The following is a 16,268-nucleotide window of genomic DNA, read 5'->3' as shown; positions in this document are numbered from 1 at the left end:
TGTAGCCCATTAAATTTTCATAGCCCGCAGGGGGCTAACAGTAGTCCCAAAAAAGGGAATTTTGAAAGTTACTGCAGTTTTTATCTACCAAACATTCAAAACACAAAAATAGTAAACTAATAAAGAATCCATTTACCATTTGTAATAAAGGCTTCATGTCCTTAGCCCAATGGGAAGTGACGACTCTAGCACAAGCTCTTTGAGAAAGAGGCAGATGGAGTAGAAAAACCACAGTGAGACAGTGCAGTTTACACAAATCTTCCATCTCCTGCAGGGTTAAGCAGTTACTGTTCACCTGAATAAAATAAAGAAGGTAAGCCGGAGAACAGCAGGATGTGACACTGGATAATAAGCATGTAGGACCACAGAAGCTGGCAGCCACCTTTGCTGTGCAGAAATCATGAATTATTCCATTTTTTTTTTTTTTTTTTTGCGACAGAGTTTTGCTTTTTCACCCAGGCTGGAGTGAAGTGGCACAATCTCAGCTCACGGCAACCTCCGACCCCAGGTTCAAGTGATTCTCCTGCCTCAGCCTCCCGTGTAGCTGGGATTATAGGTACCTGCCACCATGCCCAGCTAATTTTTGTATTTTTAGTAGAGGTGGGGTTTCACCATGGCCAGGCTGGTCTCGAACTCCTGACCTCAGGTAACCCACCCACCTCGGCCTCCCAAAGTGCTAGGATCACTGGTGTGAGCCACTGTGCCCAGCTGAATCATTACATTTTTCATTCTACATTTTTTAACTTTCCTTTTCTTTATAACATAAACTCTACTGCATTTATACAGATGTGAGGTAAGTGGAACGGGAAGCTGCCGGCTGAATAGCACTTAAAATAAAACATTTTTCAGGATTTTTAGTTAAGCCGAACTCTACGTGAGCTGATCAAGCAACTAATGAAGTTGTATTTTCACAGGCCTCTACCTTGATGGAGTCACACATTAAATGCTCTATTCCATCCAAGGCATCATATTTTAAATGTAATATTGAAAACGACCAGGGCAAGGATACCAGGATGGTAATATATCTGAAAAATCTGCCCTGCGAGAACACAGGTAAAGAAGTGGACACATCTGACATCATGGGACAAGAACGTCATAGCTATCTTCAAACATTTGCAGAGCTGTCAACAAAACAAGTGTAAGATTTCATCAGGGCACCTCCAGAAGGCCAAATAGAGTCTAATCATTAGAAATTCCAGAGAGGCAGATTTGACTTAGTATCATCTTTGTGAGTGTGATTTAAAATACTATGTCTAGTTATGAAAAAATGTTTCACTAAAAATATATTCAGTCTGATAATTGGAAAAACAATTATAAGGATGCTAAGTAAAAGATATGAGCCCTGAACATTTCTGAAATGTTCAGAAACTTCATTTCTCTTTAATATAAATCTTTAGCCAAGAATCCCACAGTAGGTAGACTGTATACAGAATAGTATGTATACACATGCGTCTGTGTGTGTGTGTATGTGTGTGTGTATGTGTAAACATGCACGTCCATAAGCACATATACGTAGAGACAACTGTATATTGGGGGAAAGAATCCAGACTGGCCAACAGATTCTGAATGGACCCTACTGACCATAAAGAATGTTAAAAACTTTAGTATCTCTCCAGCTAGGATGATGCCAAGACGCTACAGTAGGAATGTTCTTTTAAAAGACAGTTTGGGGCCGGGCGCGGTGACTCACGCCTGTAATCCCAGCACTTTGGGAGGTCGAGGCGGGCGGATCACGAGGTCAGGAGATCGAGACCATCCTGGCTAACACGGTGAAACCCCGTCTCTACTAAAAATACAAAAAAATTAGCCGGGCGTGGTGGTGGGCGCCTGTAAGTTCCAGCTACTCGGGAGGCTGAGGCAGGAGAATGGCGTGAACCCGGGAGGCGGAGCTTGCAGTGAGCCGAGATCGAGCCACTGCACTCCAGCCTAGGCGACAGAGCGAGACTCAGTCTCAAAAAAAAAAAAAGAAAGCAGTTTGGTATTGTGGAACCTGCACAAGATGGACCTGAGCTCAATCCACACTGCTATTTAGTACCTTTGGTTTGAAAAACGTTACCTGGACTATTTGAACTTCAGTGTTCTCGTAGGTGGAATGGGAGTACTAATGCCTTTCTCTCAATGCTGTTGTGAGGATTAATGGCACAATGCATACAAAAAGCCCAAAACACATATTAGGCCTCCGCCAAGTGCTAATACCCTGTCTTGTTTCGTTTTCTTTTGGATGATTTAGACTAAATATATACTAAGTGAAACATCCACATAGTAAAACATTAAATCATTTAATGGCACAGTAAGTGTTTCCTGATAGACACAAGTTTCAGTTTTATTTTTTGAAGTTTATATAAATAAGAGAAAAACATGAAGTACCAAATAGAGGAAATGAAAGATACAAATCAACAAAATTTCAAAAGTGGAGAGAAATAGTATTTCTCAGTAAAGTTATAACGACCACACCTGTTGGATCTCAGTTTCCTGACCAGAGGAGGGCTCTCTGTTTCCTAAAAAGCGATGGTACATTCTCAAGGATAATGAGCATGAGGTAACACAAAAGACACGCCGAATGTCAGATCCTTCTGGCCAGACTTGTGTAAGCATAGATACAGTCTTGTGTGCCTGTCAAAGAAAAAAAACTTGTAACATGTCATGCTATTTAGAAAAATATTTTTGTTCGTAAGTGATCTTACTAGTGGGTACTACTTGGCTTAATACATGTGTGACAAAATAATCTGTACAGCAAACCCCCATGACCCAAGTTTATCTCCATAAAAATCCTATACAGGTACCCCTGAACTTAAAGTTAAAAAAAAGAAATGATAAAATTGTTCTGAGATGAAAGGAAACCTGTGTACATAGAATAAAAGAGCTCACTGTATAACGAGAGAAACAATGAAATTAGATCCTCATACCATATACAAAAAGCATCTCAAAATGGATTAAAGACTTAAATATAAGACTTGAAAGCGTAAAACTACTAGAAGAAAACATACGAGGAAAGCTCCACAACATTGACCTGGGCAATGATATTTTGGATATGGCCGGCCACAAAAGCACAGGCAACGAAAGCAAAAATAGCCAAATGGGATAGTATCAAAGTAAACATCTTCTGCACAATAAATGAAACAGAGGCAGTCCACAGATTTTGCAAACCATACATTTATTTATTTATTTATTTAGAGACGGGGTCTCACTCTATCACCTAGACTGGAGTGTAGTGGCCCGATCTCAGCTCACTGCAATCTCTGCCTCCCAAGCTCAAGCGATTCTCCTGCCTCAGCCTCCCAAGTAGCTAGGATTACAGGCACGTGCCACTACTGCCCAGCTAATGTTTGTATTTTCAGTATAGATGGGGTTTCACCATGTCACCCCGGCTGATCTCAAACTCCTCATCTCAAATGATCCATCCACCTAGGCCTCCCAAAGTGCTGGGATTACAGGTATGAGCCACTGCACTCAGCCAAACCATACATTTAATGAGGAGTTAAGATCTAAAGTATAGAAACAACTCAAACTCAATAGTAAGAAAACAAATGATCCAATTTAAAAATAGACAAAGGACCTGGACAGACATTACTAAAAACACACAAACAAACAAAAAACCAAATGGCCAATAGGTACACGAAAGATACGCTCAGTGCTACTAATTATTCCAATCATTAGGCAAGTGCAAATTAAAACTACAATGAGATATCACCTCACATCTGTCAGAAGGGCTTTAGTCAAAAAGATGAGAGATAACAAGTGTCAGAGAGGAAGCAGAGAAAAAAGAACTCTAATGCATTGCTGGTAGGAATGTAAATCAGTATAGCCATTATGGAAAATGGTATGAAACTTCCTCAAAAAACTAAAATTAGAACTACCATACGACCCAGTAATCCCATGTCTGGGTATGTATCCAAAGGAACTGAAATTAGTATGGTTAAAGCAAACTAAATATGGCTTGAGAAGGACTTCATACTTCATATTTGAATCCTTGTGGATAAATTGCAACGTAACTTAATAGGTAGACAAGATAGAGAACCCAGTTTACGAGTATGTTCCTGTAACAATCACTGTCTTGGCCGATCCAAGCAGCCATACTTCAACCACTCATACAGTGCTGAGCATTCAAATTGTGTTCAAATAAGGCAAATGCAGAGTTGTAACCAATCCAGCTGTTCTGTACCTCACTTTCAATTCCTGTATGTCACTTTATATTTTTTGTCTATAAGTTTGTTCTGACCACGAGGCACCCTGGAGTCTCTCTGAATCTGCTGTGATTCTGGGGGCTGCCTGATATGTGAATCGTTCATTGCTCAATTAAGCTCCTTTAAATTTAATTCAGCTGAAGTTTTTCTTGTAACAGTATGTTGAAGGGATATCTGCACTCCCATGTTCATTGACACATTGTTCACAAAATCAAGACATGGATTAACCTAAGTGTTTATCAACAGATGAACGGACAGTGAAAACGAAGTATATATACACAATGGAATACTATCGAACATTTAAAATGGGGAGAAATCCTGTCATTTTCAACAACATGAATGAAACAACATGAATTATGCTAGATGAAATAAGCCAAGAAAAAGAGCCAAATACCAAATGATCTCACTTACATGTAGAATCTAACAAAGTTGAACTCATAGAGATAGAGAAGAGAAACTCTTCTCTTCAGGGGGTGAGGGGAGAAATGGAGACTTGCTGATCCAAGGGTACAAACTTTCAGATAAAAAAGAGGAATGGGATTTGAGATCTATTATACAGCAGGATGACTACAACCAATAATAATGTCATATATCTCAAAATAAGTGCATAAATTTCAAATGTCTTACAATGAAAAATGATAGGTAAGCAAGGTGATGGATATGTTAATTAGCTCCATGTAATCATGTCATATTGTATACATATATCAAAACAAAACATTGTACTTCATAAATATATAGTTACGATGTGTCAATCAAAAAAATTTTTTTTAATTTAAAAATTTTAAAAAGAATGGAGACTATTTGAAAGATAGGAACTACCTAAGGGGACAATTTTCTGAAAGCAGCTTTGGGAAAGAAAAGGAAGCTTTAAAAAAAGGAAGAAGTATCCTTCGGCAACTAAGTGGCGAAAGGGTAAAAGAAGACAAAGAAGAATTTGAGGGCTCTGCAAGTCAGAAGAAAAGCAGATAATCTGAAGATTCAAAACCACTCGCCCACTACCAAAACAAATAAACGAACAAACTAACAAAAAACCCACTAACATGCCTGGACTCTGACAAGCTAGCAGAAAACGATAACATTAAATTAAATTATATTACATTAAATTAATTGGATTGGATTAAATTGAAGTATCTTGTAACAAACCTCAATATCATTAAAACAAAAGGAAAGCACATAGAGAGCTATTGCAAAAAATAATAGCAGGAAAAAAATTCACACAAATTGTGTGAAAAAATCTCATCATTACCTCTGAAAGTAATAATAAAAACAGCAACCATAAAGCAGAAGAAATCTCTAAGTCTACATTCTAAATATGGATATACTCAAACAAGCATGAGATCATACAAAAAATGATCTTTTTTTTTTTTTTTTTTTTTGAGACGGAGTCACACTCTGTTGCCAGGCTGCAGTGCATTGGTGTAATCTGGGCCCACTGGAACCTCCACCTCCTGGGTTCAGCAATCTCGGCTCACTGCAACCTCCACCTCCCAGTTTCAAGCGATTCTCCTGCCTCAGCCTCCTGAGTAGCTGGGACTACAGGTGTGCACCACCATGCCCAGCTAATTCTTGTATTTTTAGCAGAGATGGGGTTTCACCATGTTGACGAGAATGGTCTCGATCTCTTGACCTTGTGATCCACCTGCCTCAGCCTCCTAAAGTGCTATGATTACAGGCATGAGCCACTGTGCCCAGCCAAAAAATGATCTTTGTTCAGCAACTGATAAACAGAGTAAGAAAGAAAGAAAGAAAGAAAGAAAGAAAGAAAGAAAGAAAGAAGGAAAGAAGGAAAGAAGGAAAGAAGGAAAGAAGGAAAGAAGGAAAGAAGGAAAGAAGGAAAGAAGGAAAGAAGGAAAGAAGGAAAGAAGGAAAGAAGGAAAGAAGGAAGGAAGGAAGGAAGGAAGGAAGGAAGGAAGGAAGGAAGGAAGGAAGGAAGGAAGGAAGGAAGGAAAGACAATAAATAATTAATTCAGCAAAATAATCTTAGAAAAATGCAAAGCTATCCAGAAATAAAGAATAAGTTACAAGACGCCCGAAGGAGAATAATCTCAATAAAATTTAATGAAGAAAGGTAGGAAAGCAACCAAATGACATAAAATAAAAACCAAAAAAGGTCAGAAAAATAATAGGGGAAATGAAAGACAGAAAAATATTTTTATCATTACACATCTTTTCAACAACACAACTGGGCCAGGCACGGTGGCTATAATCCCAGCACTCTGGGAAGCTGGAGCCAGGAGCCCGAGACCAGCCTGGGCAACATGACAAAAACTCACTTTTAACAAAAATTAGACAGGTGTGGTGGCGCAGGCCTGTAGTTCCAGCTATTCAGGAGGCTGAGGTGGAAGAATCGCTTGAATCAGGGAGGCAGGGAGGTTGCTAAGATCATGTCACTGCACTCTAGCTTGGGCAACAGAGCAAGATTCTGTCTCAATGAAAAATAATAAATAATAAAATGATAGTAATAATGATAATTTAATAATAAAATTAACATTTTAAAAATAATAATCCAAGAAAACCCACTATACACAATAAATGAGTGCTAGAGGATACTGAGAAAAACTAAAACCTCAGAAACCACATAGTGAAAGGTAAAATAAGGAAACAGAGAATTGAGATTATTCTTTTTATAAAAATGGTACAGCCCAAAGGTAATTACCATAACGAAACATGTAAAACAGACCAAAGTTTAAAATTGTTTAAACGAAATAGCAAAGAATACACATCTCATAATTAAAGAAACTTAACAAACACACTGGAATATAAATGCCTGTAACATATTATAGAATCAAGACCAAACGTATCAGTCATATCAGTAAATGTAAGACTTACCTATAAAAGAAAAAAATAATTTCAACTTGGACCACATTCCATATATAAGACACACAACTAAAACAAGGTGATTCAGAAAGACTAAAAATAAAGGAATGGACATAATTCTACCAGGTAAATGGAAACAAAAAGAGAGCAGAGGTTAGTATCTTTATATTGGGCTAAGTAGAATTCAAACTCAAAAGCATTACATGTGAAAAAGAAAAGCAGTCTTATTCTAAAAGCCATAATCTATAATGAAAAGATATCCTTTATGAAAAATTATCCAACATATAGCATGGCAACCAACTTTGTGAAATAAAAATGACAAAAGATAAACTCTATAGAGAAACTCACCTATAATAACAAATTTTAATACACAAGAGAGACAGTTGGACAAAAAAAAATAATAAGTTAAGGGATAAAAGACTTAAACCACCATAATGAACAGAGTAAACCTTATAAATCAAACTACATTGTGGTGATAGGGAATCTTCATTTGTCTTAAATGTCCCCAGCACATCCATAAAAATTAATTATATGTTAACATCTTCCTAATACAATAAAGGCAGTGGGAAAAACAAGAAATTTTAAAAATTATGAATGTAGCCGGGCGCGGTGGCTCATGCCTGTAATCCCAGCACTTTGGGAGGCCAAGGCGAGCACATCACGAAGTCAAGAGATCGAGACCATCCTGGCCAACTTGGTGAAATCCTGTCTCTACTAAAAATACAAAAATTAGCTGGGCGTGGTGATACGAGCCTGTAGTCCCAGCTACTCGGGAGGCTGAGGCAGGAGAATCACTTGAACCTAGGAGGCGGAGGCTGCAGTGAACCGAGATTGTGCCACTGCACTCTGTCCTGGTGACAGAGCGAGACTGTCTCAAAAAAAAAAAAAAAAAAAAGAAAGAAAGAAAAAAAATCACAAACATGCTTTAATCTGGAACTTAAAAACATTTCTATTCAGTCAAACTTGGGTGAAAGGAAATACAAACTGAAATTACAGAATTTTTTTTTTAATGATAAAAACAATTTACAGCAGAATCTATGGGATATATTTAAAGCAGTGATTCAGAGGAAAGTTTATTTCACTAAATATGTTTAACAATAAAAATAAACGAATTTTTAAAATGAGTAAGTTCCCAGCCCCCCAAAAAATCTAAAAAGAAACAGCAACATAAAAACCAAAAAAAGTAAAAGATGAAAGCAAGCACATAATAAACTGAAAAATCAATAGATCTCATTAATAAATCAAAATTCTTGGTTTTAAATAACTTAAAAACAGACAAACCACTAGCTAACTTGATCAGAAAAAAAAACAAGAGAACTCACAAATACACAAAATAAAAATTAATAGGGAAAGTAATTATTGAAACAGAAGATAAACCACAAAAGCCTACTTCACAAACTTCAATGCAAATACACTTGAAAACTTAAGTGAAATCGATAATTTTCACAGAAGAATAAATTACTAAATGTGACCCCATTAGAGTTAACAATCCCAAAGAAGTCAATTGCCATGGAATAAATACAGGAAATTAATAAACTACCTCACAAAAAAGCACCAGGACCATATAGCTTCACAGATGATTTCTATCAGATCTTCAAAGACTAGATAATCCCAATGATCTATACACTATTTCACAATATTGAAAAAGAAGAGAAGACATTCTAATCTTTTTTATGAAGAACATATCACACTGACATCTAACCAGATAAAGGCAATTCAAAGAAACAAAATTACAGAAATATCATTCATGCATACTGATGCAAAAATTCTAAACAAAATATTAGTAAACAGAATCCAACACCATATTAAGAAGCAATACACCATGACTAAGTTGGATTTATTCTAGTAATACAGAGAGGCTTCAATACTGGGAAAATCATTAATACCCTATACAATACTAATAAAACTGAGGAGGAAAAATCATACAATTATATCCATACTTTTAATAAACATTCATGCATTTATGATAAAAACACTCAAGAAAATAGAAGCTATGGCTGGGCGCGGTGGCTCACGCACTTTGGGAGGCCGAGGTGGGCAGATCACGAGGTCATTAGTTCAAGACCAGCCTGGCCAACAAGGTGAAACCCCATCTCTACTAAAAATACAAAAATAGGCCGGGCATGGTGGCGGGCACCTGTAGTCCCAGCTATGTGGGCGGCTGAGGCAGGAGAATTGCTTGAACCTGGGAGGTGGATGTTGCAATGAGCTGAGATCACGCCACTATGCTCTAGCCTGGGGGACAAAGCGAGACTCCGTCTCAAAAAAAAAAAATATATATATATATATATAAATATATATATAAATATATATGAATATATATAAATATATATAAATATATATGAATATATATATGAATATATATGAATATATATGAATATATATGAATATATATGAATATATATATGAATATATATATGAATATATATAAATATATATATATGAATATATATATATATATGCTACGATCTATGTGTTTAACACCAGAATATGTGTGTGTGTGTGTGTGTGTGGTGGTCGTAATGTTTCCTATACCTTTCACAAACCTTTCAAAATGAACATAATTAAAAACAACCAGGAAATAGGTGGGAGGGACCCAAGATGAAATACAAACACTAACCAATGAATGTAACTGTATTAAATAAGAAAGGATAACATAACCACACCAAAGGAGGTAGATGAAAAAGTCACTAACCTGAATAACTTTGGAAACAGTGTATTAACATATTCTATGGCTACAGTTAAAAGAGAACTACACATAAACATCATAATATCATTGACTTTTTCTCACAGGGTATGGTTAGCAGTTACAAAATTACTATACAGAGGGAAATAATAGACATGGAGGCTCCAAAAAGGGGTGGGTCAGAGGGGAGTGACGGCTGAAGAGTTACCTGCTGAGTACAACACTGGGTGATGGGTACACTAGAAAACCACACTTCAACATTATGCAAGATATTCATGTAACAAACCTGCACATGTATTCCCTGAATCTATAAAAATCAAAATCAATAAAATAAAATAACTCATGTGTGTATTAGAACTGAACAAATAAGTGAATATATTGTAGATAATGAAAGCTGGATTTCTCCTGATTGAAGAAATTAAAAATAAAGAAAGAGGAGGGGTAAAATAAACCATTATGGATTTGAATCCTAGTTCCATTTGCTGAAAAGTCCTAGTAGCAATGACACTCCAGTAGCAATTCACCAACAAAGTTTTCAGATCTGAACTTCTAAATGCCTTCTTCCTTGGCAAAGTAGTTAATTTCAGGGGTGGGGCAGGGAAAATACAAGATGAGACCCAACCATCTTGTGATTTCAGAAAGTTAGAAAGTATAGAAAGATGAAAGCTTGTAAAAGAACACAGGCGCCAACCTAAAGGTGCTTCTGATGTTCAAACCTGGAACATGTTGAGCTCCAAAACAATTACAATGTTGGATTCTAACCTGTAATATAAAATAAATATATTTATCCATACTGACGTAAACAAATAAATGGCAGCACTAGGACAGCTGTCCCTTACAGTGGAATTCCAAGGAAAGAGTGAAATAAGAAATCACCATTTGGCAAAATCATCAATAATCATTCTTGCAGACAAGATCTGCTATGGACATTAAAGTGAATCAACTAAAGTTTGAGAAGAAACAGGATCTGCATAGTCACAAAGCATGTCCTTAAAGATTTATTAACTACAAAGGGAAGATAGTAAACTCACAGTAGAGAAAACTGTCAGGCACCAACTTAACCAATGCTCAGACATATTCTTAGGATGCACTGAAGACCCAAGATTAATTCAGTGACATTCTAGCCAAAGATGTATAACCTCATTCCAATCAGGAGAAAACATCAAAGAAGTCCAAACTGAAGGACATTCAGAAAATAACTGATTGGTAGTCTTCAAAACCTTCAAGGTCATGAAAGACAAGAAAATACTGAGAAACTATTACAGACTGGAGGACACTCAAAAGTGTGACTGACAACTGAATGGATGTGGTATCCTGGACTGATCCTGAAATAGCAAAAGGATGCCAGTGGAAAAGTCAGTGGAATTGGAATAAGTTCTAAAATTTAGTTAACAGGATTAACACAATGTTAATTTCATGGTTTTCATAAATGTCCCATATTTAAGATGTTAACATTAGGAGAAGCTGGATGAGAAGTATATGAGAACTCTGCACGATTTTTGCAACCTTTCTATAACTAAAAACTTAGTTCAAATACAAAGCTTTTTAAAACGTTTTGTTACCTCTTCCATAATATTATTCCATTTTAAACTTCCAAAAAGAGGTGCTAATGCTGAAAGCTTAAATCTTTTCAACTGGTTAAGCAGGGTTACGTAAGCATCTTTAAAGTTCCGTTTATTCTGTAAAATAAAGAAAAATCAGAAAAATTGTTATAAATAAAATAAGTAGTTATTTTTCAACTATAGAAAATTACATATTTTAGATATAATTATGTTACAATATATTTCTAAGGAAAAAATATGCCAATGTAATTGTAAGTTTAAACCCCATTGAACATCATTATTGTGTCTTTGAAAGTTAATTTTTGCCTAGGAATATAGTATATTTTGTTTTTTAACAGCTTCATAAAAGTATAATTAACATAACATAAAATACATTCATTTTGTTACAATTCAATAGCTGTTAGTAAATTTATCAACTTTGGAACCAATATCACAATCTAATTTTAGAACACTTCCAGCACCCTCCAAAACACCATCATCCCCATTTAATGCCATATATTTTAACAAATTTCAAACATACACATGAATAAAAGACAGTATAACCCCCTTTCAGGTACCTATCACCCAGCAGCAGCCATTTTCAATATACATTGTATTTTTAATCATATTTCAAATAATCCTCAAATTGACTAATAACATAACTTCTTTAAGGTGAATATTCAACGAATTAGAAATAGATTACTTTAACAAAAATTAAATTCTTCATTAAAAAAATTATTCGGCCAGGCGCAGTGGCTCATGCCTGTGATCCCAGCACTTTGGGAGGCCGAGGCGGACGGATCACGAGGTCAGGAGATTGAGACCACCCTGGCTAACACAGTGAAACCCCATCTCTACTAAAAATGTGAAATATTAGCTGGGTGTGGTGGCGGGGGCCTGTAGTCCCAGCTACTCAGGAGGCTGAGGCAGGAGAATGGCGTGAACCCGGAAGACGGAGCTTGCAGTGAGCTGAGATCGCACCACTGCACTCCAGCCTGAGTGACAGAGAGAGACTCTGTCTCAAAAAAAAAAAAAAAAAAAATTATTCTTAAGGAAAGATTAGACAGGATATGTGTAGGTACTCTTAAAACTCAGATTTAGAAATTGCTCTAACAGAGTAAAATGAGATAATTAATAACAGTACTTCCTCCCAATATAAAAATGAATCCCAGGGCTATTCCTGCTCAGAGTAGGCAACCAGAGTTGAAAATAGTTTAATAATAGTCATGAGCCACATAACAACGCTTCCTTCAGCCATAGACCACTTATATGTCGGTGATCCCATAAGATTATAATGGAGCTGAAAAATTTCTACTGCCTAGTGATGTCATAGCCATCATAACGCCACAGCGCAATGCACTACTCAAGTGTTCATGAAGCTGGTGTAAACACACTTAGTGTGCTGACAGGCATATAAAAGTACAGCATAGGCTGGGTGTGGTGGCTCACGTCTGTAATCCCAGCACTTTGGAAGGCCAAGGCGGGCGGATCATGAGGTCAGGAATTCGAGATCAGCCTGGCCAACATAGTGAAACCTCATCTCTACTAAAAATACAAAAATTGGCCCAGCATGGTGGTGCGTGCCTGTAGTCTCAGCTACTTGGGAGGCTGAGGCAGGAGAATTGCTTGAACTCAGGAGGTAGAGGTTGTGGTGAGCCAAGATCGTGCCACAGCACTCCAGCCTCCGCGACAGAGCAAGGCTCTGTCTCCAAAAAAAAATAACAAAAAAAGTACAGCATATACAATTATATACAGTATATAATACTTGATAATAACAAAAATGACTGCTACTGATTTATGATTTACTGTACTATACTAATTTTTTTATTATTATTTTAGAGTATACTCTTTTCACTTATATTTCAAAAACAGCTGCCAAACAGCCTCAGGAGGCCCTTAAGGAGGTATTCCAGAAGAAGGCATGTTATCATAGAAGATGACAGCTCCATGTGTGCTATGCCCCTGAAGACTTTCCAGCGGACAAGATCTGGAGGTAGAAGACAGTTGCTGTTGATGATCCTGACCCTGTGGAGGCCTAGGCTAATGTGTGTGTTTGCATCTTTTTATCTTCTAAGAAAAAAGCTTAAAAAGTAAAAAGTATATATTTTAATAGAAAAAAAGCTGATAGAATAATGATATAAAGAAAGAAAGTCCAGGCACAGTGGTTCACACTTGTAATCTCAGCATATTGGGAGGCTGACGTAGATGAATTGGTTGAGCCCCAGAGCTTCAGACCAGCCTGGGCAACATGGCAAAACCTTGTCTCTACAGAAAATACAAAAATTAGCTAGGCATGGTGGTGTGCACCTGTAATCCTAGCTACTCTCTAGGCTGAGGCAGCAGGATCACTTGAGCCTGAGACGTGGAAGCTGCAGTGAGCTGTGATCACATCACTGCACTCCAGCCTGAGTGACAGAGTAGACTCTGTCTCAAGAAAAATAAAGAAGGAAAATATTTTTGTACAGTTGTATAATGTGTGTGTACAGCTGTCAAAAAATTTTTAAAAATTAAAATTCACAAAATAAAAAATTACAGTAAGCTAATGTTAATGTATTAAATTAAAAAGTATTTTTAAAATAAATTTAATGTAGCCAAAGTGAAAACTGTATATATTAATAAAATCCACGGTGGTGTACAGTAATGTCCTAAGCCTACCCATTCACTCACCACTCACTCACTGACTCACCCAGGGCAACTTCTGGTCCTGCAAGTTCCATTCATAGTAAGTACCCTATACAAGTGTATCATGTTTAATCTTTTATACCATTTTTGAATGTACCTTTTCTATGTTTAGATATGCTTAGATACACAAATAATTTTATCATTGTGTTACAATTACCTAGAGTACTCAATACAGTAACATGCTATACAAGTTTAGCCTACGAAGAGTAGGCTATATCAGATAACCTAAGGTGTCATAGGCTATACCATCGAGGTTTGTGTCTGTACACTAATGATGTTTACACAACAGTGAAATCATCTAATGATGCATTTCTTGGAATGTATCCATGTGATGCATGACTGTACTAACTAAAGCAATACAAACTATCTTATTTTATGGCAACCATGTGAATGTTTCCAAATACATGAGGAGTATGACACAATTCTCAAACAGTGACAAATGTTAATTGTCTGAAAAATGATTTTGATGAATTAAAGAATGGCCTTCATATTCACAATTCATCAGTAGTGAAAAATAAGCAGAAACTAGATGTATTTATAACTTTATAAATAAATTTAGTAATTTATAAATAACTGTATTATTTAATGTACTAATTTTATTAATGTACTGTTACTGTATTATTTTTATAATTTATTATGTAAATAAATTTATTATAATTTCTATTATATATTATTATAGCTATTATTTATTATTTTATATATAAATATAGTAATTTATAAATACATCTGTATGCATATTTACTTCCAAAATTTCAATATAGTAATTGTCAAATATACTAATGTATCAAAATAATAACATCATGGAATTCGAACTCTAAGAACTTTGAAAATTCTATTGATTACCTAATAAGAAGAAATAAGCTTGTTTCAGTTATTTTCCTTCTTTATTGACCATCTCCATTGTTTTCTTATTAAAGGCTACCATATTAATAGCATTTGTCAATATGTCTCAGCAACAGGGGCATAATTTTGGCCTAATTCCATGCATTTCTGGCCTTCATTACCTTGAGGTCAATATATTATGCGGTGGTTAAGGACACAGGGGCTTGAGTCAGATTGTGTCTTTTCAAATCCATGTTCTACTATTCATTTGGTGTGTTTGGTGAGCAGATTACTTATTCTAGTATCTATTTCATCATCTGTAAAACACAGACAATACTCATACCTACCTTATAAGATTGGTTTTAAGGTTAAATAAAAATTATTCATGAGAAATACCAAGCACAATTTTATAACAATAAGTGTTTGATAAATGACTGTATTTGTATTATTATTATTTACTTAATATTATTAATTGTTATACCTATCTGTTAAACCTCTGATAATTTTCTAGAGGAAGAGGAGAAAAAACTGAGTCAAGTAACTTAGAACATTTTGAAAATTTCTAGAAGAAATTGTCTTTTGGATATGAATTACCTTCTGGAAAAAAATCTGGTGTCTGTACATGCTTGGAAGAAGGTACGCATAAAGGCGAAGAACATCAGATTCTTGCCCCGAGGAAAGTACAACATTGACCTTCCTTGCCCAAGAATGAATGATTAAAAAGTTGAAAAGGTGTGTTTGTAGATCGTTCAGGCCTTCATCTGCAACTATCAGGAAATATGGGTAACTCTCCTCCAAGAAACTTCCCCACTCTTCTGATAAGCATCTCGAAAATGTTGTTCGAACATCAATGGTGGTATTCTTCTGAAGATGAAGAATTAAAGCAGTTCTCAAAGAAAGAAGTTCAGGGAAGTTGAAATAGGCATACTCGGCATCCTGTGGAGGAGGAGGTGAAGTACATTTTATTTCAAAATTATCATTTAATCATTTAGTTGGCTAATACATCATTAAAAGCATGGAAGGAATAAAATCCAACAGTTTTGTTCCGTCTGATGGTCGGGGAATAGACCCTTAAACTCTAACTACCATCTTACAGATATTTACCGAAAAAAATCGCAGCTTGGATTTAAATGCATGTATCTCCTTTAAGCAGGCACTTAATACTCGGAGTTTATCACGCTTACCCTTCCCGCTTTCTAATTCTTTTCCTCTCTAATTTCATTTAGAAAGAAAAAGAATAGAAAGCAAGTGGTAGATATAAATCATCTGTATCAGGAAGCTGAGGTGAACCACTGTGTTCTAGAGGATTGCTCCAGGTTACTGCAACCCTCCTTAAGCAATAGAGATTGTCTTGGCATAACAAAATTAGGGCAGCCAACTAGATTGTAAACATTAGATTGGAAAACTAGCTCTTTATTCAAAACATGGCTGGCGAGCATTCAGCCATGTTCAGAAATGTAACAATTGAGACTGCAAAGTGACTGAAAAGACCCATACCAAAGCTCTTTACCTTTAGATATAGGATTAGGAAGGGTG

At 36.0% G+C, this 16,268-nt stretch overlaps 1 protein-coding gene and 1 long non-coding RNA gene across 3 annotated transcripts in view; one reads left to right on the top strand and one right to left on the bottom strand.

Moving 5' to 3' along the window:
- The window catches only part of LOC105466762 (DExD/H-box helicase 60), a 97,033-nt gene that overhangs the window by 76,698 nt on the left and 4,067 nt on the right, over window positions 1-16,268 (bottom strand). For both annotated transcript variants that reach the window (XM_071092847.1, XM_071092845.1), the window contains exons 4-7: window positions 15,327-15,668; window positions 11,250-11,366; window positions 2,455-2,613; window positions 137-295 (exon numbers count right to left, since the gene is read on the bottom strand). In XM_071092847.1, coding sequence (XP_070948948.1) covers window positions 137-295; window positions 2,455-2,613; window positions 11,250-11,366; window positions 15,327-15,668 — 777 coding nt within the window. The remainder of the gene's footprint in view (window positions 1-136; window positions 296-2,454; window positions 2,614-11,249; window positions 11,367-15,326; window positions 15,669-16,268) is intronic.
- Window positions 1,004-15,379, top strand: LOC139362283 (uncharacterized). The gene is made up of 3 exons (XR_011620846.1): window positions 1,004-1,138; window positions 13,101-13,273; window positions 15,244-15,379. It is a non-coding gene; the product is annotated as an uncharacterized lncRNA (long non-coding RNA).

The sequence above is a fragment of the Macaca nemestrina genome, chromosome 3 (assembly GCF_043159975.1).
Source record: "Macaca nemestrina isolate mMacNem1 chromosome 3, mMacNem.hap1, whole genome shotgun sequence".
Lineage (NCBI taxonomy): Eukaryota > Metazoa > Chordata > Mammalia > Primates > Cercopithecidae > Macaca > Macaca nemestrina.
The sequence above is the reverse complement of the archived record's forward strand: the minus strand, read 5'-3'. Positions and strand labels throughout refer to the sequence as shown.